General features: G+C 47.3%; 1 protein-coding gene across 18 annotated transcripts in view; it reads right to left on the reverse strand.

Annotated features, from left to right (window-relative positions):
- Positions 1-25973, reverse strand: part of TJP1 (tight junction protein 1) — a 739774-nt gene that overhangs the window by 103687 nt on the left and 610114 nt on the right. For all 18 annotated transcript variants that reach the window (XM_075345691.1, XM_075345702.1, XM_075345705.1 and 15 more), the window contains one exon: positions 17692-17816. In XM_075345691.1, the coding sequence (XP_075201806.1) occupies positions 17692-17816 (125 nt within the window). The remainder of the gene's footprint in view (positions 1-17691; positions 17817-25973) is intronic.

A 25973-nucleotide genomic window follows, 5' to 3' on the forward strand; every position in this document is an offset into this window, starting at 1 on the left:
GCCCGTGCAGTCTGTGTCCCGCTCCTGCCCCGCCGCTGCCTGCACTGCTGTGTGTCAGTGTCTGCCCGCAGCGTCAGCAGCTTCTCTCCCTGCTGTGTGTCAGTGTCTGCCCGCAGTATCAGCAGCTTGTCACGCTGCAGTGTGTCAGTGTCTGCCCGCAGTATCAGCAGCTTGTCACGCTGCAGCGCAGGCAGACACTGACACACAGCAGTGCGTGCAGCCGCGGGGATGCCGAGCGCTGCTGTCAGGAGGTGGGATGAGATCATTACCTGCTGTGATGATCTCCTGCCTCCTGACGTCACCGCGGTCACTGATGTCTATGCCCATCTCGCGAGCGGCCTGAGACTGTCACTAGTGGTGACGGGCTCTCGCGATACTGCTGACAACGCGGCGGGCATAGAAGTCAGTGACAGCGCTGATATCAGCAGTACAGGAGAGGATCACAGCAGGTAATGATCTCATCTAACCTCCTGACAGCAGCGCTCGTCATCCCCTGCAGTGACCTGGGCTATTGATGTTAGCTCAGGTCACTGCATTGCTCTCCCAGCCAATGGGGAACATTCTGTTCTTCATTGACTGGGACAGTGACTATGGTATGGATCGCCGTGGGACCCCCCCCCTTATTGGATTACGTCGGACGTGAAACTGATTGTTCTTGTCAATAAATTGGTGAAAGAGGGAATGTTTTGGGCAGTGTTTTTTCAAAGAGAATTTTGTTTACTTACCGTAAATTATTTTTCTTATAGTTCAGTCTTGGGAGACCCAGACCTTGGGTGTATAGCTTCTGCCTCCGGAGGACACACAAAGTACTACACCTAAAAGGTGTAGCTCCTCCCTCTGAGCCTATACACCCCCTGGTGAACCAGTCACAACCAGTTTAGTGCAAAAGCTGAAGGAGAATAGCCACCCACAAGTAGAACAGAGCAAGAGCCGGAACAACCGGAGACTCTGTCCACGACAACAGCATGTGAAAACACACGGAACAAGGAAATTGCCAACAGGCAACAGGGAGGGTGCTGAGTCTCCCAAGACGGAACTATAAGAAAAAGAATTTACGGTAAGTAAACAAAATTCTCTTTTTCTTTATAGTTCCTTTGGGAGACCCAGACCTTGGGACGTTCCAAAGCAGTCCCTGGGTGGGAAATAAACAAAAAAACTAAGAAGTAGGCAGAAACCTAACTTCACAAATGGGCGACCGCCGCCTGAAGGATGCGTCTGCCCAAGCTCGTATCTGCCGAAGCATGAGCATGCACTTGGTAGTGCTTCGAGAAGGTATGCAGGCTAGCCCAAGTGGCAGCCTGACAGACTTGTTGAGCCGTAGCCTGGTGCCGAAAAGCCCAAGAGGCACCGACAGCCCTGGTCGAGTGCGCTTTGATCCCCAGCGGGGGAGGAGCCTGCGAACTTTGGTAGGCGTCCGAAATGGTCGACCTAATCCAACGGGCTAAGGTCGGCTTAGAAGCAGGGAGGCCCTTGCGCCGACCTGTGGTTAGCACAAAAAGAGAGGTACACCGCCTATTGGAACAACAATTGATACAAAAAGGCACCAGGGTTCAGGATGATAAATGACAACTTGGCAAGGAAACTCAGTACAGGGTCCTGTACTGAGTTTCCTGCACCTTGCATTGCTGCCTGGGTAATCCTGTATAGTCGTTATTTAGACTTAAATCTGGCTATTTCAGCTGTGATTTATATTACTTGGTGGTAGTCTTCGGGCTTTTCAAAACCAGTAGGTGCAATGCAGGCACACTTGATTGTATATGGGATGCATATATAGAGTACTTAGAGTTCCCTAGGGGACAGAGTCCATTCTCCATCTTGGATTATATATGTTTACCCTGAATTATTGAACATGTGCCAGGTTTGAACCATGCAGGAAACAGTATTTTGTATGTCTGTTTTTAAATGATTTTAAATGTGAGTGTTTTTTCACCCCATGTATAATAAAATTTATATTATTCGCACTAATCAAGGTCCATGCCAAGTTGTCATTTATCATCCTGAACCCTGGTGCCTTTTTGTATCAATTGTTGTTCCAATGTTTTGTTAGATACTTGGCACAGTGGTTTTCATATTATTCATTGGTGGTGCTGAGGCTCTCTTTTGGAGGTACACCGCCTAAGCGCAGCGGTGCGAGACACATAGATCCGGAGAGCACGCACCAGATCCAGAGTATGTAGAGCTTTTTCAAAGCGATGAACCGGGGCCGGACAGAAGGAAGGTAAGGTAATGTCCTGGTTAAGGTGGAAAGGAGAGTCCACCTTAGGAAGGAAGTCCGGAGTCGGACGGAGAACCACCTTGTATTGATGAAAGACCAAAAAGGGTGACTCCGAGGAGAGCGCAGCCAAATCAGAAACTCTCCTGAGAGAAGTTATAGCAACCAGAAAGGCCACTTTCTGTGAGAGACGATACAAAGAAACCTCCCTAAGGAGCTCAAAGGGGGGTTTCTGCAAGACCGTGAGAACCAGGTTAAGGTCCCAGGGGTCCAAAGGCCGCCGGTAAAGTGGGATGATGTGAGACGCGTCCTGCAAGAAGGTGCAGACCTGAGCCAGCCGAGCGAGACGCCGCTGGAACAGGACTGACAGGGCCGAAACCTGTCCCTTGAGAGAGTTGAGGGACAGACCTAGCTGCAGACCGGACTGTAGAAAAGACAGAAGGGTCCGGCAAGGAGAATGGCCAAGGAGAATGGCCGGTAGAGCGGTAGAGCGACACCAGGACAGGAAAATTTTCCAAGTCCTGTGATAGATCTTAGCGGACGAAGACTTACGGGCCCGAGTCATAGTGGAGATGACTTCAGGGGGAATACCAGAAGCCGTCAAAATCCAGGACTCAAGAGCCATGCCGTCAATTTGAGGGCCGCAGAATTTGGGCGGAAGAACGGACCTTGCGAGAGTAGGTCTGGACGGTCCGGGAGAGGCCACGGCATCTCTACGGACAGTTGGAGCAGGTCCAGATACCAAGCTCGCCTGGGCCAGTCCGGTGCAATGAGGATGACTCGACGACCCTCCATTCTGATCTTGCGCAGGACTCTGGGCAAGAGGGCTAAAGGGGGAAACACGTAGGACAGACGAAACTGGGACCAGTCCTGAACCAGAGCGTCCGCGGCAAAGGTCTGAGGATCGTGGGAGCGAGCCACGTAGACAGGAACTTTGTTGTTGTGACGGGATGCCATTAGGTCCACGTCCGGAGTGCCCCATTTGCGGCAGATCGACTGAAATACTGCCGGGTGCAGGGACCACTCGCCACCGTCCACGCTTTAACGGCTTAGATAATCTGCCTCCCAGTTGTCCACGCCTGGGATGTGGACTGCGGATATGGTGGACCTGGAGTCCTCCGCCCATTGAAGAATGCGTTGTACCTCCATCATTGCCAGGTGGCTGCGTGTCCCGCCTTGATGGTTGATGTAGGCAACCGCTGTCGTGTTGTCTGACTGGACTCGAATGTGCCTGCCCGCCAGCAGATGGTGAAATGCTAGGAGAGCTAGAAGTACGGCTCTGATTTCCAGCACATTGATTGAAAGGGCTGACTCGGACGGAGTCCAAGTGCCCTGTGCTCTGTGGTGGAGACATACCGCTCCCCAGCCGGATAGACTGGCATCCGTGGTGAGAATCACCCAGGACGGAGCCAGGAAGGAGCGCCCTTGGGACAGGGAGAGGGGCCGAAGCCACCACTGAAGAGAGCTCCTGGTCCGTGGCGGCAGAGCCACTAACTCGTGTAAGGAGGAAAGCCGCTTGTCCCAACAGCGGAGAATGTCCAGCTGCAGGGGGCGCAGATGGAACTGGGCAAAGGGAACAGCCTCCATGGACGCCACCATTTGACCCAGCAACTGCATCAGACGCCTGAGGGTATAACGGCGGGGCCTCAGGAGAGAGCGCACCGCCAACTGGAGTGACAGCTGTTTGTCTAAGGGCAACTTCACAAGAGCCGGCAGAGTCTCGAACTGCATCCCTAGGTACGCGAGACTCTGGGTCGGAGTCAGAGTGGATTTGGGAAGATTGACAATCCACCCGAATTGGGCTAGAGTGCTGAGAGTGAGCGAGACACTCCGCTGACCGTCTGCGCTGGATGGCGCTTTGACTAGAAGGTCGTCCAGGTAAGGGAGCACTGCCAACCCCTGGAGGTGCAGAACCGCAATCACTGCTGCCATGACCTTGGTGAATACCCGAGGGGCCGTGGCTAACCCGAAGGGGAGAGCCACGAATTGGAAATGATCGTCTCCTATTGCAAAGCGTAGCCAACGCTTGTGTGAAACCACAATGGGCATATGCAGATAGGCATCTCAACCATCTCGGGCATAGATTCCCTGGTGAGGGAATGCATCTCCTCCAGACTAGCAGAGATGGCTTTGAGGGCCCACACTGCTGCAAAAGTTGGAGAAAACGCGGCCCCCACCGCTTCATACACGGATTTGGCCAGAAGGTCAATCTGACGGTCAGTGGCATCCTTAAGGGAAGTGCCATCAGCCACCGACACAACGGTCCGGTCTCAGAGAGCCTAGACACCGGAGGGTCTACCTTTGGGGAGTGAGCCCACTCCTTGACCACTTCAGGTGGAAAGGGAAAGCTGTCATCAGAACCACGCTTTGGGAAGCGTTTGTCAGGACAGGCCCTGGGTTTGGTCACAGCGGCCTGAAAACTGGAGTGGTTAAAGAACACACTCTTTACTCTCTTAGGCGAGGTAAACTGGTGCTTTTCTGCCAGAGAGGGTTGCTCCTCTGATACTGGCGGATTGAGATCCAGTACAGAATTAATGGAAGCAATCAAGTCACTAAATTCTGAGTCACCCTCGGAAGGAGCAATGGGGCACATGGAGTTAGCCTCCGAGCCCCCTGTATAGGCATCCTCCTCCTCCTGCGAGTCCTCAGCCCTTGAATCAGAGCCACGGGATGAGAATGGAGAGGGAACCGTGCGGAGCCTCTTAGACGGACGGGGTCCGTGCCCTGATGATGAATCCTCTGTGAGCTCCAGTCCTAAAGGCCCCTTAGCAAGAGCATTAGAGGCACCCTGTGAAGGGGGCTGATGCATATTCATCAAAGTCCTGGACAGAAGTCCCATGGACTGAGCAAATGACTGAGAGATAGACCTAGAAAAGGACTCTACCCAGGCCGGGGGTTCAGCCACATGTGCAGGAGCAGCCTGAGAGACCACTGGGGCCGAGACCCCAGGCCGTGGCACCTCCAAGTTAGAGCAGACCTCACAATGTGGATAGGTGCTCGCTTAAGGCAGCGGAAGCTTACATGCAGCACATACAGCATAAAGCTTTGGAGCCTTGCTCTTTGTGTGAGACATGCTGCCTGAGTGGGGGGGGGAAACAGCTTCTATAAAAGGAATGAATCCCAGGGAGAATATAGCAGAGGTCCACAACCGGAGACCGGCTGTGGCTTACCAGACCGCTGGAAGCGGTGTTGTGTGCCCTCCAGATCCCAAAGCCCGGACCCCCAATGCACAGCACCTCAGCAGGGATGCAGAGTGCAGGACGGGCCAGAACAGAGTGAAACCTGCCCAAGAAAATGGCCGCCGGAGCGAAGAGAGGGGGCGGAACCTTGGGCGTCCCTGTAGGAAGGGCGGGATCTGGAGGGCCATAGAGGCCTGCAGGTGGGGGGGAGTCGCACACAAGCAGGGAGGAGGGTCCCTCCCCTGTGCAGGACGGCCACCGGGAGGGGCCATGCCTGTCCCTCAGTATGAGTGACATGCGAGGGTAGGTAACAGCAACTAGGCCTCCGGCGAAGCCGGGACCTAAATTTAAGCAGCGAGGCCGACGTGCAGGCACCATCGGCGCGGTTCTCGAGCGAAAAGCCAGAGGACCGGCCGGAAATGCTAAAAAACACAGTAAACACACTCTCCCCCCACAATAAATGACAGGGACCCCCAACATATGAACGTCTCATGGTACTTAGCTGCTGAGACGCAGGGCCAGGTCCCTGGGGGTGAGTGCTCCGGTCCAGCAGGGTCCTCAAGGGGCTGTGGCCGGAGAGTGGTCTCCCGCCAGGCTTGGAGACCGTGCTGGCTCCCACTTCAATCCAGAGCCCAGGAGGGATGGTGAAGGAGCACGACATGTAAGGCTCCAGCCTTGGAAATCAACCTTACAACACCACCGACACAGTGGGGTGAGAAGGGACATGCCGGGAGTCCAGACGTGGACCCGCAGTTCTTCAATCTTCTTCCAAAAAAGTAAAAAAAGTAAAAAAAATCATATGAGAACGCATGTGGGGATGTATGCCTCCTGAACACAAAGCGAAAAACTGGTTGTGACTGGTTCACCAGGGGATGTATAGGCTCAGAGGGAGGAGCTACACCTTTTAGGTGTAGTACTTTGTGTGTCCTCCGGAGGCAGAAGCTATACACCCAAGGTCTGGGTCTCCCAAAGGAACGATAAAGAAAAAACTTTTTTTGTTGTCTATTTTTTATTTCTTACTGACTGGGTTGGTGATGTCACGTATCTGATAGACGCGTGACATCACGAACCCCAGGGCTTGATTCCAGGTGACATTACACATCTGGCATCAACCCCATATATTACCTCGTTTGCCAACGCACCAGGGCAACGGGATGAGTTGGGGCGAAGCACCAGGATTGGCACATCTAATGGATGCGCCACTTCTGGGGTGGCTGCGGCCTGCTATTTTTAGGCTGGGGAGTGTCCAATAACAGTGGACCTCCCTAGTCTGAGAAGACCAGACCACAGCTGTCCGCTTTACCTTGGCTGGTGATCCAATTTGGGGGGACCCCACTTTTTTGTTTTAAATTATTTAATGTAAAGTAACAGCATGGAGTGCCCTCTGTTTTGGATTACCAGCCAAGGTGAATCTGGCAGCTCTGGTCTGCAGCCGTCTGCTTTACCCTAGCTGACTACAAAAGCTGGGGGGACCTCACGTGGATTTTTTTTAATTATTTATTTTATGGCTAAATACAAGGCTAGGCACCCTTTAGTGCCACATGAAAGTCACTAAAGGGTGCCAGCTTAGAAAATGGAGGGAGGTGGGACATTATATAGGTCTTTCTCATCTATCTATTCATCTCTCCCTCTATCCATTATCTGTCTATCGATTATCTATTATCTACATTATTTATTGCAGTTACAGCATAAAAAAAAAAACGCAGGGACCAACCTGCGGCAAAACTGCGGTAAAACCGCATGAGTTTTTCCTGCGGTTTTGATGCGTTTTTTTTACCGCAGGTGCAGTAATCTTTAACTTCCAGAAGATTCTCAAGAAATTTTCTTGAAAAAAAATCACTTTCCTAGTGCACACAGCCCTACACAGGAATAGGAGCTTGGCCACGCACCGTTCAGACAGGCCACATGCCCAGTGTCGGGAATTGAAAAAAAAAAAAATCATTCGCTACATAATATCATATGTCCCTAAAAATCAGACCTACCCCTAAAATAAGCCCTAGCAGGATTTTACAAGATATTTGAAGTATCTTGAAATGTAAGCCCTACTCCAAAAATAAACTATAGTTACAGTCAGAGCTGGAGTGAGGGGGAGTCAAACTACGCAATTTCTCAGGGCTCCACTCTCTTAGGGACCCCAGCAGTGGTATTCTGAGGTTTAGATTGTTTAAGATCCTTCAATGACTTCACCGTTAGATAACCAAATGTCTCTTAATTGCAACAGTCTAAAAGAACTGAACAGGAGACAGGCTGGTATGCAGGACTGGCATTAGGGGGGGGATGGGAAACAAAACTGGGCCTTTTCACAGGGCCCCATTCTACTAGGGGCCCCAGTGTTGATATCCTAATGAAAACACTGCTTCAGGACCTTGGAGACATCACATCATGTGACCAAAGGTCACTGCAGGAATCTAAAGCTGGACAGGAGATAGACGTGTGTGTGTGTGTGTGTGTGTGTGTGTGTGTGTGTGTGTGTGTGTGTGTGTGTGTGTGTGTGTGTGTAGATATATCTCTCTAGAGATGACAGACATGTTACACACAGGGTTTGGAGACTTATGTTGATGTTCCAAAATGATGTGACCATATTTCAATAAATGTTGCCTTCATTTTGTTCAAGAATAAATGTGAATGTGAATTGTTCATCGAAAACGAAAAAAAAAATAAAAAAAATATTCACCTGAAAATAAGCTCTAGCTATAGATGAGCGAACTCTATGGTCAGTGTTCTTTTTCTGAGCCAAACACAGACAATAGAGCAAACGCAAAACAAAAAAAGAAAAAAAAAAAAAAGCTTGAGTTTGAGGTTCAGACGCTTTACGTATGCTGACCGCTCGTACGAGCATCGCTGTGCTCGGGTACACTCGCTCAGCCCAGTGCGAGCCACTCGCAGTGTTTGAACGGGGAAGTAACAACAGCGTGATCAGATGTAGTGTGGACCGAGCACCTCAAAAACAAGATTTGGCAAACAGGCGTGAAAGCGGACAGCAAGGGCACAATTTTTATAAAAAATGTGCTTGGTTTGACCATTTTTTTTTTTTTACACAAAACGATTCCCATCTAACATCTGGTCTGGTTGAATGTCATACAAGAGACTTTTTTGTGACTATAAGGCCCAAAAGCCACACGGTGAGAAAATCGGTGCGAGTGGAGTGCGATTTATAAAAAAAAAAAAAAAAACAACGTATTCCACTCAGACCAATTCTAGCCTGTGTGTCAGCGCACATTAGCGATTATTTTCCCAGCCCTAATCGGACCGAGAAAACAGTCGCAGCATGCTGTGGGTGCAATTCGAGACGCTTTCTCTCGCACCCATTCAAGTGAATGGGGCGAGAGAAAAATTGCACTGCACTCGCGGTACACCGGTGTACCACGCGTGCAAAGCGAGAATCGCAATAGCCGGGTACGGAGGAGACAGTGAGAGATATCCCTCCCCTCCGCAGCGCTGGCCCGCCCCTCATGAGAGCCGGCCCGTCCCCCGCAGCTGAGGTCCGCTCGCAGAGTCCGACCGCAGTCGCAGGGATACTAGCATGACACTCTGCTCCTGCTGTGCCGCCAGCGCGAGCCGAGTGTCATGCGAGCATCGCAGTAGTGCTCTGTGTGGCCCCGGCCTAAAGGTGCCAGTGGATACTGTGTGACTGACTACAAGTATACTGCATTCAGAGGTCAGTCTCTTAAATGTCAGATGAAGAATATGGCTACCAGTAAGATGCGCAAGAGCAAACACTTCTGGAGTAGAATTGCACAGGCAATACTTTTGGAGACAGACAGTATTGGGTACATGGGTAAGCACAATTAGGCTAAAAGCAAGTCATTATTATACAATTGTGCAAGAATACAAGGAACAGAAAACCACAACACACAAAAAGCTAAAATCCTGATCAAAAGAATGGGGGTCAGTTTATCCCTGAGTGATCTGTGCGGTGAAAGACCCTGCATATAAAACTACAGCAGGTTCTGTTCCATGTCAGTCTATTCGGCTTGGAGGTGATAATGCACAGCTCATACATCTCAGCTACTTGTGCTAATGCAGTTAAAATAAAACCAAGTGTGAAGTGAAGATGCATGAATTACACAATCACACCTTTCCTTCTGAGATTTTTATTACAGGTTTACATCTTTTACCCACAAAGGGAACCCTGAGATCCCATTTTACCTACAGAGGAAGGGTTATCTCCATCCTCCCTGGAAGCCAGGGACCACTCAGCCAAAGTCTCCATAGCACAAGTCATTCTAGACAATTTACATGTGTCCTATTAATCAGAAACACATGACGGCAGACTCATGTACATTATCACACCAGTAAGAGGTTAATGGGAAACCTACATCATCTACAAATGTAATGCCAATGTCTCCAGTTTGGTGCATTCCCACCATGTCTAGCAAATAACTATGAAGGGCAGGGTCTCCAGATGGGGGCTTTTGTGAGTAGCCCTCACACATGAGCAAATCTGGGTGTGGGGTTACTGGTCTTCATGTAGGGGAGATAACATAAGTGCCAAGCCAAAGATAAGATGATAATGTGAGATAGAGGAGGTGATTGAAGATCAATGGGATAAAGGGGTGGGAGTGTTTGATGCGAGAATACCCACAAGCCAAGATGCAGGTATACTTCCTCAGTCATTTCTTTGGGGGATGCAGTGTCATCATACCAATAATGGGGGCTCTTGGTGTTATTGCAGTGCTGGCAGTAGGAGCTGGATTATGTATGTGGCTCACGACTCTCTCAGATCTGAAGGAGGCCATCAAGGTACAGAAGATTGGGGACGAAAATTTAATGGATTGGCACAGTGCAAAGTCTGGTGAGTAGAAGCATGAAGAAAGTAACAGGTCAGCCATGAGCCCTACACAACTCACTCACAGAGCGGTGTGTATCCGGGGTATCACTCATTACAGAGCCACCAGCACGAGAACAAAGCACGAGCAATGACATGAAATGGATTCCTACAGACAAGTAGCTGCACAGAACTATGCCAAGGGATAAAGCCCACTAATCACTGGACCACAAGGGTATGCCAAGGGATAAAGCCCACCGTCACTGGACCACAAGGGTATGCCAAGGGATAAAGCCCACCATCACTGGACCACAAGGGTATGCCAAGGGATAAAACCCACTAATCACTGGACCACAAGGGTATGCCAAGGGATAAAGCCCACCGTCACTGGACCACAAGGGTATGCCAAGGGATAAAGCCCACTATCACTAGACCACAAGGGTATGCCAAGGGATAAAGCCCACCATCACTGGACCACAAGGGTATGCCAAGGGATAAAGCCCACTGTCACTGGACCACAAGGGTATGCCAAGGAGTAAAGCCCGCTATCACTGGACCACAAGGGTATGCCAAGGGATAAAGCCCACTATCACTGGACCACAAGGGTATGCCAAGGGATAAAGCCCACCATCACTGGACCACAAGGGTATGCCAAGGGATAAAGCCCACCATCACTGGACCACAAGGGTATGCCAAGGGATAAAGCCCACTATCACTGGACCACAAGGGTATGCCAAGGGATAAAGCCCACTATCACTGGACCACAAGGGTATGCCAAGGGATAAAGCCCACTATCACTGGACCACAAGGGTATGCCAAGGGATAAAGCCCACTATCACTGGACCACAAGGGTATGCCAAGGGATAAAGCCCACCATCACTGGACCACAAGGGTATGCCAAGGGATAAAGCCCACTATCACTGGACCACAAGGGTATGCCAAGGGATAAAGCCCACCATCACTGGACCACAAGGGTATGCCAAGGGATAAAGCCCACTATCACTGGACCACAAGGGTATGCCAAGGGATAAAGCCCACTATCACTGGACCACAAGGGTATGCCAAGGGATAAAGCCCACTATCACTGGACCACAAGGGTATGCCAAGGAGTAAAGCCCACTGTCACTGGACCACAAGGGTATGCCAAGGGATAAAGCCCGCTATCACTGGACCACAAGGGTATGCCAAAGAATAAAGCCCACCATCACTGGACCACAAGGGTATGCCAAGGAATAAAGCCCACCATCACTGGACCACAAGGGTATGCCAAGGGATAAAGCCCACCATCACTGGACCACAAGGGTATGCCAAGGGATAAAGCCCACCATCACTGGACCACAAGGGTATGCCAAGGGATAAAGCCCACTATCACTGGACCACAAGGGTATGCCAAGTGATAAAGCCCACTATCACTGGACCACAAGGGTATGCCAAGGAATAAAGCCCACCATCACTGGACTACAGGGGTATGTGCACATCTTCAATATTTATAGCAGATTTTTCTGCAAGAAAAATGTAACATAAAATATGCACTTTTTACATCTGTTTTCACTCATTCATTTGAATGGGGGAAAACCGTGCAAAATGCTGAAAGAATTGACATGCTGCAGAATTGGAAAAAAGTGCTTTGATGGTTGAAATCAGCAGGTCAACCATAAGCAGCGTGTACATGAGATTCACAAATTTTAATCACTTTACATATACAGTGGAACCTTGGTTAACGAGAACAATCCGTTCTGGGAGTGTGCTTATTAACAAAGTTACTTGTTCAGCAAAGCAAGATTTCCCATAGGAAATCATTGCAATGCAGACAATTCGTTCCACAACTGTTAAATCTCCCATCCTGGTGCCCTATTGTGCCATTCCACACACGGACACGCAAACACGGACACGCAAACACGGACACGCAAACACGGACACGCAAACACGGACACGCAAACACGGACACGCAAACACGGACACGCAAACACGGACACACATTACGCTCACCTTACCTTCCGTTCCATCGCCGGCCTACTGGATCTTGTAGTTCGCTGGTACGGGCTGTGTATCAGGTAACCAAGGCGACCGATGCGGGACCTTCAGCTCCCAGCGTGCTGACGTCAAAGGCAGGAGCCGCTTGCCTCTGATTGGCCAGCGTGCTGCCTTTGAGTAGCGCCTGACAAGTGAAGTTCCTCCCTCGTCGCCGATGGTTACCGGATACACATCCTGGAGCGGAGAACTACAAGAACAATGAGGCCGGCGATGATATGGAAGGTAAGGTGAGCATAAATAATATGTGTACCTTCCGTTCCATTGCCGGCTTCCTGGGTCTTGTAGTCCGCAGGTACAGCATGTGTATCGGCAAGCCTCGCGACGAAGGAGGACCTTCCCCTGTCAGCCGCTACTCAAAGGCAGCGCGCTGGCCAATCAGAGGCAAGCAGCTCCTGCCTTTGACGTCAGCGCACTGGGAGCGGAAGGTCCTGTATTGGTCGCGATGGTTACCTGATACATGCAAGTTCCAGAAGTCCGGCAAGGGAACGGAAGGTAAGGTGAGCATAATATGTATGTGTGCGTGCGTGCTTGTGTGGACTGCAAGAGCGGGTTAGAGCGCGGTGGAAGTACGGAACCGGAAGTGTGCGCGGTGAGTATTTGCTCATACGGCAAAGCTTGCTTGCAAATGGAGTTACAAATTTACAGCAAGCTTTGCTCGTTAGGCAAAATACTCGCTAACTGGGTTACTCGTTAAGCGAGGTTCCACTGTACTGTAACATGCTGCATTAAATCCTCACAAAAAAATTCAAGGGAAAGAAAATGCAGCAAAAAACGCAACGTGTTAACAAGCCCTTCCAGAATGAACAGTGCCTACAGTAACATTTATTGGGGGAGGGATGATGGTATCTTTTTGTAACATGAATGTTCCTCAATGCACAAAGCAAGGCACAAACTTATGGTTGGCGTGAAGCATGTGAAGGACCTCAAATGGCCAGCACACAACCACATCCAACGCCAACTGCGAGCGAGAACTTCCCACCCAACACCAGAGCGTCACCTCACAAGAGCACAGCTGAAAGGAGCCAATTCTCCAACACTGAAGTCTTGTGCTAATCCTTCCCAGAAGGCCAGGGCCAGTCATAAGCAAAAATAATCAGACCTCTGCTCCTCTACACCTATGGTTTTGATAAGAGCTGTTAAACAAGCACATTATGGTCAGGTTACCACATGCAGTGCATATACTGTAAGAAATGTGTATTTTACTGGGACTCCAAGAGAAGGCAGCACAGCATATGGCAGTGTATGTGTAGATACCATCTAACAGTCTTTAGGAGGAGACCAATGCTGATGAATGCCAGTCATACAGGCCAACACTAGGGTTATGCAAGTTAAGCATAAGATATACACTATACTACATTTCCCAGAAGTCTTAAGACTCCCAGCTTACCACCAAGAATTGGCAAAAGCAGACCATTTTCACATCTATCAAGCATTGGATTTTTATCATTACATGCCAGATCAGTAGGTTTTAAGTGCATCTTCCCACATGCTTGTTTTCCATTTATGTCCACACTTTTCTGGCATCACGAAACCAAAGCCGTTAATCAAAGAAGAGGGAGGCGGGAGTAGAGAAAAAGGGAAACAAGCCGGTGGTAAAATATACTTAAAAGCACCATTCCACCGTTTTTTGTTTTTTTTATTGCAACACTGTAGTGGTAGTGCTTTAAGCCCCCTGTCACATACTCACCTGACACCGTCTTCATCCGTTTCCAGCGTCACTCCAATCTGTCTGCAGAGATTGGTGACCTGCCGACCTGCGCACACGCCCCTCTGGCCCATTGATCTCCCAGTAGTGGACTTAAGGAAAACGGCACCCGGAGGTGGCGTGTACGCAGATGAGATCTCAGCTTGTCATTGAGCCAAGCGCTCAGTCTGCGCATGCGCTGACTGTGCGCCATTTCTTTGAAGCCCTCACCACCACCGTGACATCCGCTGCACCGCCCTGATCCACAGAGCCAGCGCAGCCAGCAACATCACCCTACTCTAGCACCTCCCGGTAAGACACCGTCGGAGTATAAGATGGACAGCCCCCCCCCTTTAAATTTTGGGGTGTCTTATAATCCAGTGCATCTTTTAAAGGGAACCTGTCACCAGAATTTTCACAATTAAACTAAAAGAATCCCCTTCTGCAGCTCCTGGGCTGCATTCTAGAAAGGTTCCTCTTGCTACTGGCCCCCTTTCAGACCTAAACACTTTATAAAATCTTACCTTTTGGTATGCTAATGAGGTTTTCTGGCCACTGGGGCGGGCTGTTTTTCGTCCGTTATTCCCTCTCCTGCCGCTGTTCACCGTCCCTCATTGTTCATTTACATACATGAGGGCACCGCCCTCATGTAACGCAGTGCTTTTGAGTTCTTGCGCATGCGCAGTGACACTATCGCGGGACTGAGCATTGTGCAAATTGCGAGCGCTGGTGAGGTGATTGTGCAGGTGCGAGATCATGGGCGGCGCTGGAATGTCATTACCAGCGTCATCCAAGTACCCGTCCATAATCTCGTGCCCGCGCTTTGCCCTCTGCCTCCACCGTTATGCGCTAGCGCTGGCCATATCATCCACGTTACCTATTACCGCGTGCATGAGATTATGGACGGATACTTGAATGACGCTGGTGATGACATTCCAGCGCCGCCCATAATCTCGTGCCTGCGCAATAACCTCACCAGCGCTCGCAATTTGCACAATGCTCAGTCCCGCAATAGTGCCACTGGGCATGCGCGAGAACTCAAAAGCACTGCGTTACATGAGGGCGGCGAACAGAGGCAGGAAAGGGAATAACGGAAGAAAAACAGCCCGCCCCAGTGGCCAGAAAACCTCATTAGCATACCAAAAGGTAAGATTTTATAAAGTATTATAAATTTAAATTTAGGTCTGAAAGGGGGGCCAGTAGCAAGAGGAACCTTTCTAGAATGCAGCCCAGGAGCTGCAGAAGGGGATTCTTTTAGTTTATTTGCGAAAAATCTGGTGACAGGTTCCCTGTAAAAACAAAATACGGTAACTTCTAACTTTAGACTAATCAGAAGTTACAGTTGCAAGGTGGCGAATTGTGTGGGTTTGTGTGAATTTAGATTGTGAGTACACCAATGGGGTCAGTGATGATCCCGTCTGTAAGGCGCTGTGGTATTAATAGAGAATATATATCTACATGTAAAATATAAAATAAACATTAGATATTCAAGCCCTCAAACGGTTCCAATGACCAATAAACGAAAAACAGTGACAAGAATTTGTTAATTTTTTTTTTTTTTAAAAAAACCCCACAAATTTCCAATTTCTAGTTCACCACTTAAAGGGCATCTGTCACCCTCGAGTTTATTAAGCTAGAAATTAATACGACATACAAGTGGCATAAATATAAAATTAGTCATACCTGTATGCCTCCTTGCGGAGTCGTCGTTGGGCAAAAACCCAGTTTCATATCTTCTATATGGGGCGTGTGCTTCCCGGAAGATAAGCCTGCCTCCGGTCTTCATTGTACAGGATTCCTCCTCCCCCTTCTCTTCCCGGGTGTCCCTGTGACATCAGGTGCGTAGCTGTGCATTCTGCCTGCCGTCCCTCCCTGCACTGTGAGGCAGCAGTAACTACCCAGCGACTGCGCACAGCAAAACTGAAGCCTGTGTCCACAGAAGTGCCGAACAGTACAGCGAGGGATGGCAGGCAGAACGCACAGGTGCCAGATTTACAGCCGCACACCTGATGTCACAGGGACACTAGGGAAGAGAATGGGACGAGGAATCTTGCATAATGAAGACCAGAGGCAGTCCTCTTCTGGGCAGCAGATTTTGCTAAACAACCCATCATCTAGGAGGCACCCAGGTATGCCACCTGTATGCCCATATTAATAAGAAAAAAAAAAAGCAAAAGGATGACAGATTTCCTTTAAAGGGAACCTGTCACCAGTTTTTTTTACTATTAAACTAAAAGTATCACCCTCTGCAGCTCCTGGGCTGCATTCTATAAAGGTGCACCTTGTTCCCCGACTCCCCTTGCAGACCTTAAAAATAAACTTTATAAAACCTGGCCGTTACATATGCTAATGACTTGTGTGGCTCAGATGGGCGTGCTCTTTTTCGGCTACTGTCGCTGTTCGCTGTCCTCCTTTCTTAATTGACGCGAGGACGCCTCCGTCATCATCCATGTTGCTCTTTCAAATCTCGCGCCTGTGCAGTTATGGCGGCTCGCGCAGGCGCAGTTCGCTCTGCCATATCGCGGGCAGAGCAGAAAACATAGCTGCCCTCGCGCGCCAGTGAGCTAAATGTGCAGGCACGAGGATTAGGTCGGACACGAGGATGACGCAGTGAGGCCATGCACAGCGCCGACCATAATCTCGCGCCTGCGCAAATAGCTCACCAGCGTGCAAGGGCAGCTATGTTTTCTGCTCTGCCCACAATATGGCAGAGTAAACTGCGCCTGTGCGAGCCAACATGACTGCATAGGGGCGAGATTTGAAAGAGCAACATGGATGATGACGGAGGCGTCATCACGTCAATTAAGAAAGGAGGACAACGAACAGCGGCAGGAAGGGGACAGGAGCTGAAAAAGAGCATGCCCATCTGAGCCACAACAGGTCATTAGCATATGTAACGGCCAGGTTTTATAAAGTTATTTTTTTGGGGTCTGCAAGGGGAGTCAGGGACAAGGTACACCTTCATAGAATGCAGCCCAGGAGCTGCAGAAGGTGAGACTTTTAGTTTAATAGTGAAAAGAACTGGTGACAGGTTCCCTTTAAACTATAAAGGTTTAGTAATGCTGTAATCGTTCTGACCTGGAGAACCATCCCCACAAGTCATCATATTTATCAGAACAATGAATACCATAAAATCAAAAGAGCAAAAAATAAATCATGATATATTGTTTTGGGGTTTTTTGCAATTTTACCAAACTTGAAATGTTTCCACCCATTTGGCAGTACATCGAATGAAAAATAAAAGGTGTCATTGAAACCTACAACTTGTCCCGCATACTTATATGTCGACGGAAAATTAAAGTTATGGCCCTGGGAAAAAAAAAAAAAGTAGGACACACCGAAGGCGTAAAGAATATTAAAGTTCAGCTTTTAATGCAATAAGTTGAGCGGCACAGAGGTTCATGAGAGCAATGCTGGGATGTGTTCCGAAATACATACAGCACATTAACAGATCAATGACCATTTCATTACAAAGCTCAATTATGCAGGGCCATTTCATTACAGAAGAGACCTCTTTGCAGTTGGCAACACAGGCCATTTATCAACTGTGCTCTCTGCTTGTCAAATAAAGGATTGACGAATAGGAGGAAACACTACTGGAAAAAACCTGCGGCCCACACAGAAGAGAGAACGGATATTCATCAAGAGTAGTGTATAAGAAACGTCGTGGAACGCATACAATTGGGGGATTTGTGACCTGCTAGCAATTTATTATGCTGATCAGTTAGTGAATGCGTATAGGGAAAATAAACTAGCAAACTTATGGATGAGCTACTGTAAAACAGCATGCCAAGTGTAATGTATGAGCTCTTACTGCAGCAAGCCTTCTGCAGGCCCTCCTTTGAGAACATCTGAGATGACAATCGACGTTTCTCCACTCTGAAAATGGGGGTTATCTCTGCCTCCAGATATTGCGATCCCAAATCCAAATCCTGGAGCCTAGGGGAAGAAGATACAGATGGAGTTTATTTACCTTTATACATACAGCATATAAAACAAAAAAACAAGGGTATGCAGAGACCTCTCCATACATTTCATCCTCCCGATGGATTGCAATAAGGGGGAAACCCTACCCCCCAAAATCCAGCAGTTTTCACTGCAGACTGAATGAGATTTCTAGAAATCCACAATGCTCCTACTATAACACAGCAGAATGGCAACAAGCTGTTTCATAGTGGAAAACCTGCTGTACGTCCCTCAGGGGAAGGTACCTGTAGGCTTTATTCAGATGGATACTTTAGATGTTGGCTTTAGTACCAAATTGAAGGTAGCATGACCACGTCTCAAACGTTAGGCATACCCTTCTGAGGTTTAGATTCACCCCAGGCAACAAGGGGCTTTCAGAGCTGCAAATATTGATGACAATTGTATATAAGCTAGAAATCACTCAAATGAGGGAACACCGGGGAGAACTAAAGAGTTTATGAACTGCACGCAAGTAACTATACCTAGGAGACACTGGTGTACGGCTACATGGATGGCAGCTTTCTATGCAGAAGGGTTTTCACAAAGATGACCCTCGTCTATACACACAATTCATATTTACAGGCCCAGATTCAACATTTGCTTTATTTTTTACATGACTTGTCTGTATTTTACGTTGCAATTCATTGACTTTTTTGCACCAAATTCTTTAAAAATGTTCATGACTATTGTGTAAAGTCAAACATGGCATCTGTCTACTTTTTAGTGCAAAAATCTGTGCAACAAGCAAAATGGCAAAAATATTGAACCAAAATAACAGGCGCACATAAACCAGTCCAGGGGGTGAAGGGAGGAGTGGAGGTATCAAAAAAAAAAAAAAAAATAAATAAAAGAATTAAAAAATAGCAAATGATTAATCAGCCAAAAAACACCTTAAACCAAACTCTACCTACAATAGAATTAAAAAAAAAAAAATGCAAATAGGGAATATAAAAATAAAAACAACACAAAAACCGCACATCAGGTACAAATTAAACAAGTAAACACCAAAACCGAGCCATAAAAACAGGCGCAAGTACAATACTGACTCGGGCCTTATAGAGGGAAGTTCCATAAATAGCTGGTATGTAAAAATTCAATGGTACAGTCATATAGTCCAAATAATTCCTAGCAATTACAATAGTCACACAAATTAATCTTTAAAATAAAATGAACGGCATATCTTTCACCTTCCTTTGCAGCATTTCTCACACATTTGATTCTTTAGATGTAATAATTAAACAGCTGGGATGAGATCTTTTCTGAATGTGACGCATAGGGTCAAAATATTTTGAGAAAAAAAAAAATACTAGGGCACTTTTGGATAGTAAGGCTATGTGTCCACAGTAAAAGGTCCCTGCGGATTTTTTTGCCTGAAAATCCGCAACTTTCGCGGCAAATCCGCACCCGCGGATTTGCCGCGGATTTACCGCGGATTTACCGCGGATTTGCCGCGGATTTTGATGCGGATTTTATTTTTTTTTTTTTCCCCATTCAAAACAGAAAATCCGCACCAAATCCGCACCAAACAATTGACATGCTGCAGTTTGTTCCGCATCAAAATCCGCGGCAAAATCCGCAGCGGAAAAATCCGCAGCATGGGCACAGCATTTCCAAAATGCCATTGAAATGGCTGGGGAGTAGCTGTGCTGCAGATTTTCGGCAAATCCGCGCTAAATCCGCGTCAAAATCCGCGTCAAATCCGCGATAAATCCTGTAGCGTGGGCACATAGCCTTAGTGTAAGAATTTTGGAGCCAAATGATATTTTATTGTTGCTTGGCAGCACTTGAGTTGATTGGAGCCATGCCACATAATATTTACTTTATCTGGTTCTTTGCTTGCATGGGTAAGCTCACACAGTGCGTTTTTCGGGTGCGTTTTTGGCTTCAAAACTGCATGATTTTGCTTCCCCAGCAAAGTCTATGAGTTTTCATTTTTGCTGTCTGCACACAACTTTTTTTTTAAGCTGCGTTTTTGAGCTTTTTTTTTTTTTAAAGGACATGTCAATTCTTTCCTGCGTTTTTCTGCGTTTTCCCCCCATGCAATGCGATGGGGAAAAACGCAGAAAAACGTAGAAATCATAAACGCAGCAAAAAAACACCAAATCGCGGTAAAAATGCATGCATTTTTTGCCACTTTTTTTGCCGCGGGTGAGTTTTTGTGCGTTTTTAGCGGCCAAAAATGCAGAAAAACGCAGAGTCAAAAAAAAAAAAAGCAGCGTATGCACATAGTCTAAGTCTCCCATGTACTGGTATAAAGTATGAGGTGTGTGGCCCCCTCCCAAAGTCACATAGTAGGCTCCAACCTCATTCACAGGGGGAAGGCAGACACAACCACCATTATACAGCAGTAACTGTCTTCCACTACATTGAAAACAATAATTAACACACAAATGAATATTCCAACTGAATAGATCATGTGTCCTTTTCGGAGTGCCTGTGCATGGTCTATAGAGCAGGTAGGTGCCCTCAGTGGGTGTGGTGCAGTACCGTAGAAAGTTCCCTATTGTGAGTATGTGCATGCCGGATGCTTCTAATACACGGCTGCTCAATGGGATTACTGCAGGACTAGGGTATGATGTAAAGCAGAGGCCCGCAGCCACGTTCAGCTGTGATACATGGTCACGGGCCACATTCACAGGATTTCCTCCCTTCCACAGCAATGACACTAAGAGCCCACAGTCCCAATATGACAGTCATAGCTCCCCAACAGAAAACACAAGCCTTACAGGCAGCACACTTACATCCAGGGGGTTCCCACTGTACCCCGGTGGGGTATTCATGCATCAAACACACTCCCGCCACACTATAGCACCAATATCTAAGGCTACTTTCACACATCCGGATTTTTGCTCTGCGGCACAATACGGCGTTCTGCAGAAAAACCGCAACCGGCTTTTGTAACGCCGGTTGCGTTTTTTTTTTTGCATAGACTTACATTAGTGCCGTATTGTGCCGCAGGGGGCTTGCGTTCGGTCCGGTTTTTGCCGCATGCGGCAGATTTAGCCGATGCCGCGGCCGGATCGAACGTTCCCTGCAACGTTTTTTGCTCCGGCAAAAAACACCGCATCGCGCCGCATCCGGCCGCTGCGGCGCATTTTTCAATGCATACCTATGGAGGCCGGATGCGACGCGATGCGGAAAAAAACGCATCCGCTCGCCGCATGCGGTTTTTTCCACTGCGCATGCTCAGTAGCATGCCGCAACCGGAAAAAACCGGACGGGCCGCATGTAAAAACTTATGCAAAGGATGCGGTGTTTTCGCCGCATCCGTTGCATAGTTTTCACAGCCGGATTGAGCCGCAGTGCTCAAACCGGATGTGTGAAAGTACCCTAACTGGCACTATCACCCTATCTCCAGTTTAATTATATTTATCCACATGCCCAGATCTGTGCGGGGCTACTCACAAAAGTCACCATCTTAAGACCTGCACTTCATAGAGCTTTGCTAAAGCAGATGCTGACGCATCAAACCACAGGTTAGGAACCTCTGAGCTAAAGGATCCGTATACTCATGGCATGGTTTGTAACTTGAAAGCATTAAGACACAAAGGTCTGCACCGAAGCATCACAACGATTGGACGTATTCACAGTTGCATCAGTTCCTCAGATTTCTGCTGCTCTTTGATGGTCAGAATAAGGCCGCGGTCACACTGACGTATAACATCGGATGCAATATACTAATAACACCAGATCCCTCTGTTGTGCGGGTGAGTGTCCAATTCTCTCACATGCAAGAATCTGATCACGTGTGAGGAGAAGATGGAGACATTAATCTCTGTCTTCTCCATTGCCTGTCTCTGCGTATAATCGGTCTGCACTCGGATGTCATCAGCGCAGTCTGAAGTTTCTCGCACACCCATAGACTTGTATGGATGCATGTGATCCAAGACTCATGTCAATTGCAGTTCAATCAGAGCTAAGGAAAAACTTGCAGATCTGCGCAGCCTCATTGACCAACAATGGTTAAGAGTACAATTCAAGATTTTTTTCACATTGTCCTCCATATTATATGCCAGTATGAGCAAGCCCACATAATGCGTAGTTAATATAGTGCTAAGGCCATAGAACCTACCACACATACATTAACTAAAGTGTATTGCAGTGATGCACAAGAAGCAGCCTGGAAACATTGCAGATATAGTTTAAAAGTCACTTTAAACTACAAATCACATTTTCAATGCATTGCAAAACTACAGAATAGAATGCTATGACCATGTCGGACTGGCCCAGCGGAGCACTGGAGCATACTCCGGTGGGCCCCCATCCGGGTGGGCCCCCATGCTTTATATGGAGCGGGGTACTGCGGGCTTGTTACCGCGGGCTGGGCTAGGGTGTTTAGTGGGCAGACTGGGCCCCCATGCTCTGATGGGCCCCCATCCTTTCAATCATAAACTGCAGTGATCACACAGAATAATCTGTACGATCTCTGCAGTTTCCATGGTTGTAGCAGGACCTGTGGTGACATCACAGTCATGTGACTCACCACAGGTCCTTGCAGTACAGGAGTCCTCAGGCCTGCAGTCTGCACCTCTCATATTCAAACGTATGCGCATCTTTTAGGCCCACATACATTTGAACGGTGCGGTGGCAGGACTGAGGCAGAGGAGTTCCTCAGCACCGCACCGACATCCATCAACCCCAGGGCCGCACAGAAGAGCACAAGCAAGCACCAGGTAAGCAATTCTGCCTCCCCGCTGCAGTGAGCCTCCTGCCTCCCCGCTGCAGTGAGCCTCCTGCCTCCCCGCTGCAGTGAGCCTCCTGCTGCGGTGTACGCCCCTAGTACTGTGTGCCACCAACCCATGGTGTAGAAATTGGGGGAAAAGTGAGGAATGTGCTCTGGGAGTGATTGACTATAGGTGACTGTTATTTTCTGCAAAGTCGCGTCATGGCAGGAAAAAGTGATGGCGGTCAGTGCCGGATGAAGAGGAAAAGTCAAGGTGAATAACGTCAGCTAGAGACGTCACTGGTAAGTCAGTGTATTACATGTGTACACACTCCGTATACACTATGTATACACACACACACATTATACAACATATACACTATATATAGAGCTCCTGTGTATAATGTCACTAATTAATGTCACTGGTGATCACTATTACCTGTACACTGACACTATATACAGAACTCCTGTGTATAATGGCACTGATGATATAATAAGTGTTATTAGTATTGTGGTTTTTATTCATTATCATTATTGTAGTATTATTCGGGCACTGTGTGGTGGTAACATGTGGTCTGGCTACAGTGTGGTGGTATTTCTCTGCTGTATGTGGTCTGGTAATAGTGTTGAGGTATTTCTCCCTTGTATGTGGTAATATTCGGTCATTATGTGCTTTGATTATGGTGTGGCGGTATTTCGATCTTGTATGTGGTTGTATTCGGTTACTATCTGGTGGCAATATGTTATTGGTCACAGTGTGGTGGTATTTCTCCCTTTTTATGTGGTATTGGCCTTGGTATAGTGGACTGTGTTGTGCCTGGAGGTCACTTTCGCTCTATCAATAAAGGGAAAATTATTTCCAGTAGAGATTAAATACTTGAATGTTTAACCCCTCCCTGTCCTGTGACTATTACACTGCACAAATATGCTAAGTAATCGCCTATTCTAAGGCCACGTCCACACGTTGAATAGTTGGTCAGTATTTTACCTCAGTATTTGTAGCCAAAACCAGGAGTGGTAAAAATCAGAGGAAAAGTCTAATAGAAACACCTCTGTATTTTCAACCCACTCTTAGATTTGGCTTAGAAATACTGATGTAAGATCCTGACCAAACACTGAACGTCTCCTAAGGATAAGTGATAACTTATTCATCTGTGGGGACTGACTGCTGGGACCTGCACACATCGTGCAACTTTTATCCCCATGAAAGTGGAGCTCATGTCCGACTCGTCCCCTCATCCATTCATTCAATAAGTGATCACCTACCAGACCTGTGGATCGGTGATCACTTGTCACCAAAGATGCCCCTTACTGCAAACTACTGTAATTGTACATCAGTTACTGTGTGTACAGGAGATGTGCAGGAGCCGCCTGTGCTTCACAGTCAGTGCTCCACTATAACGGGGATAACGGCGAACAGGTATTTGCAGGTCGCTGTAGGGTGGGCCCCTGGAGTCAATTCCTCTGGTGAGCCCCAGACACCCCAGTCCAACGCTGCCGATGACCTCAGGGGGTAAATGCTGGGGGTGAATACAGGCTGACATGAATTTTGAGAGGAAATTAGCTCTTCTGGTGTAAAGCAAGAGCTTATCTGTAATGTATAGTTTTTGCTCTTGTCCTTTGCATGGTTAAAGGACTAATCAAGCTTGGAAGTTATCCCCTATTCCAAGGATAAAGGATAACTCAGATTGGAGGTCATCTGCCATCCTTTGACATTTGAAAACAAGAACATATATACATTGCGTGCTACTTCGCATAATTTGTATAGTTGACATATAATAAATCAGACATAAAGCAGTAAGGGGCTAAGAACCAAACACCCCATCCAAAGCTGATAATCTGCTCACTGTATACAACACATACAACTCTTACAAAAAAAAAAAAAAAGAGACCGCTGCAAAATTGTCAGTTTTTCACATTTTTCTCTTTATAGGTATATTTGAGTAAAATGTAAATCAACATTTTGTGGAATAACCATGATTTTTAAATCACAATTTTCACGCGTCTTGGCATGCTTTCCACCAGTTTTTCACACTGCTTTTGGGTGACCTTATGCCACTCCTGGTGCCAAGATTTAAGCAGTTCTTCTTTGTTTGATGGCTTGTGACTATCCATCTTCCGCTTGCTTATATTCCAGAGGTTTTCAATGGGGTTCAGGTCTGTAGATTGGGCTGGCCAGGACAGGGTTTTGGTGTGGTGGTCATTCACCCACACATTGATTGACCTAGCTGTGTGGCACGGCACATTCTCCTGCTGGAAAAAACAGTCCTCAGAGTTGGCTAATATTGCCTGAGCAGAAGGAAGAAACTGTATATCCAGGATAACCTTGTATGCGGCTTGATTCATACGTCCTTCGCAAAGTTTAATCTGCCCAATTTCAGGAGTAAGGTAATCTTCTCTGAGTCTAATTTTCAGCTTTGCCCAACACCTGGTCGTCTAATGGTTAGAAGGAGACCTAGAGAGGCGTACAAGCCAGTGTCTTGCACCCACTGTGAAATTTGGTGGAGGATCGGTGATGATCTGGGAATGCTTCAGCAAGGCTGGGTTTGGGCAGATTAAACTTTGTGACGAACGTATGAAAGCATTAAAAACATTAGTATTGTTGTTTCTAAATGATTGTGAACTTGTTTTATTTGCATTATTTGAGGTCTGAAAGCAATGTATTTCTTTGTTATTTTGACAATTTCTCATTTTCAGAAAATAAATACAAAATTTATTGCTTGGAAATTCGGAGACATGTTATCAGTAGTTTATAGAATAAAAAACAATTTACATTTTACTCAAATACACCTATAGGGAAAAATCAGAAAAACTGACAATTTTGCAGGGGTCTCTTAATTTTTACCAGAGCTGTATTTATAGCCAAATGTAATAAAAGGGTATAGTAATGTCTAGACAGCAAATTATGGCTGATTGAGTATTTTAGAGGAGATTACAGTGACTCACTAAGTGTATATTAACATATTTATACTAAGAAGGAGGAGGTTATACAGACACACTTACAGCAGACTATAATTGTAGTTAATAAAGGGGTAGTCTGAGGGATAAAGACATGAAACCAGCAGCAGGAAACGTTACAAAATGAAAAAAAAAAAAAAAAAAACAAAATTAAGGCTCCCCAGTGATCCCTGATGATGCTCATTTTCCCCGAGGAGTAGCATACCCATAGTATCACCGCTGAGCCCTGTGATTGGCTGCAGCAGTCACGTTGATTAGTACACTTCACCGCTCCAAGAAAACATACAAAAAAAATGATGGGGACAGTCAACTTAACACTGCAGAAGTAGAAGATTTATCAGGAAAGTAACCTGTGTTTTTATTTTACAACATTTCCAGCACTTTGATGTCTAAAGAAGGGAATTTTGTTTACTTACCGTAAATTCCTTTTCTTCTAGCTCCAATTGGGAGACCCAGACAATTGGGTGTATAGCTATTGCCTCCGGAGGCCACACAAAGTATTACACTTA

Source organism: Anomaloglossus baeobatrachus, chromosome 4 (assembly GCF_048569485.1).
Source record: "Anomaloglossus baeobatrachus isolate aAnoBae1 chromosome 4, aAnoBae1.hap1, whole genome shotgun sequence".
NCBI classification, from domain to species: domain Eukaryota; kingdom Metazoa; phylum Chordata; class Amphibia; order Anura; family Aromobatidae; genus Anomaloglossus; species Anomaloglossus baeobatrachus.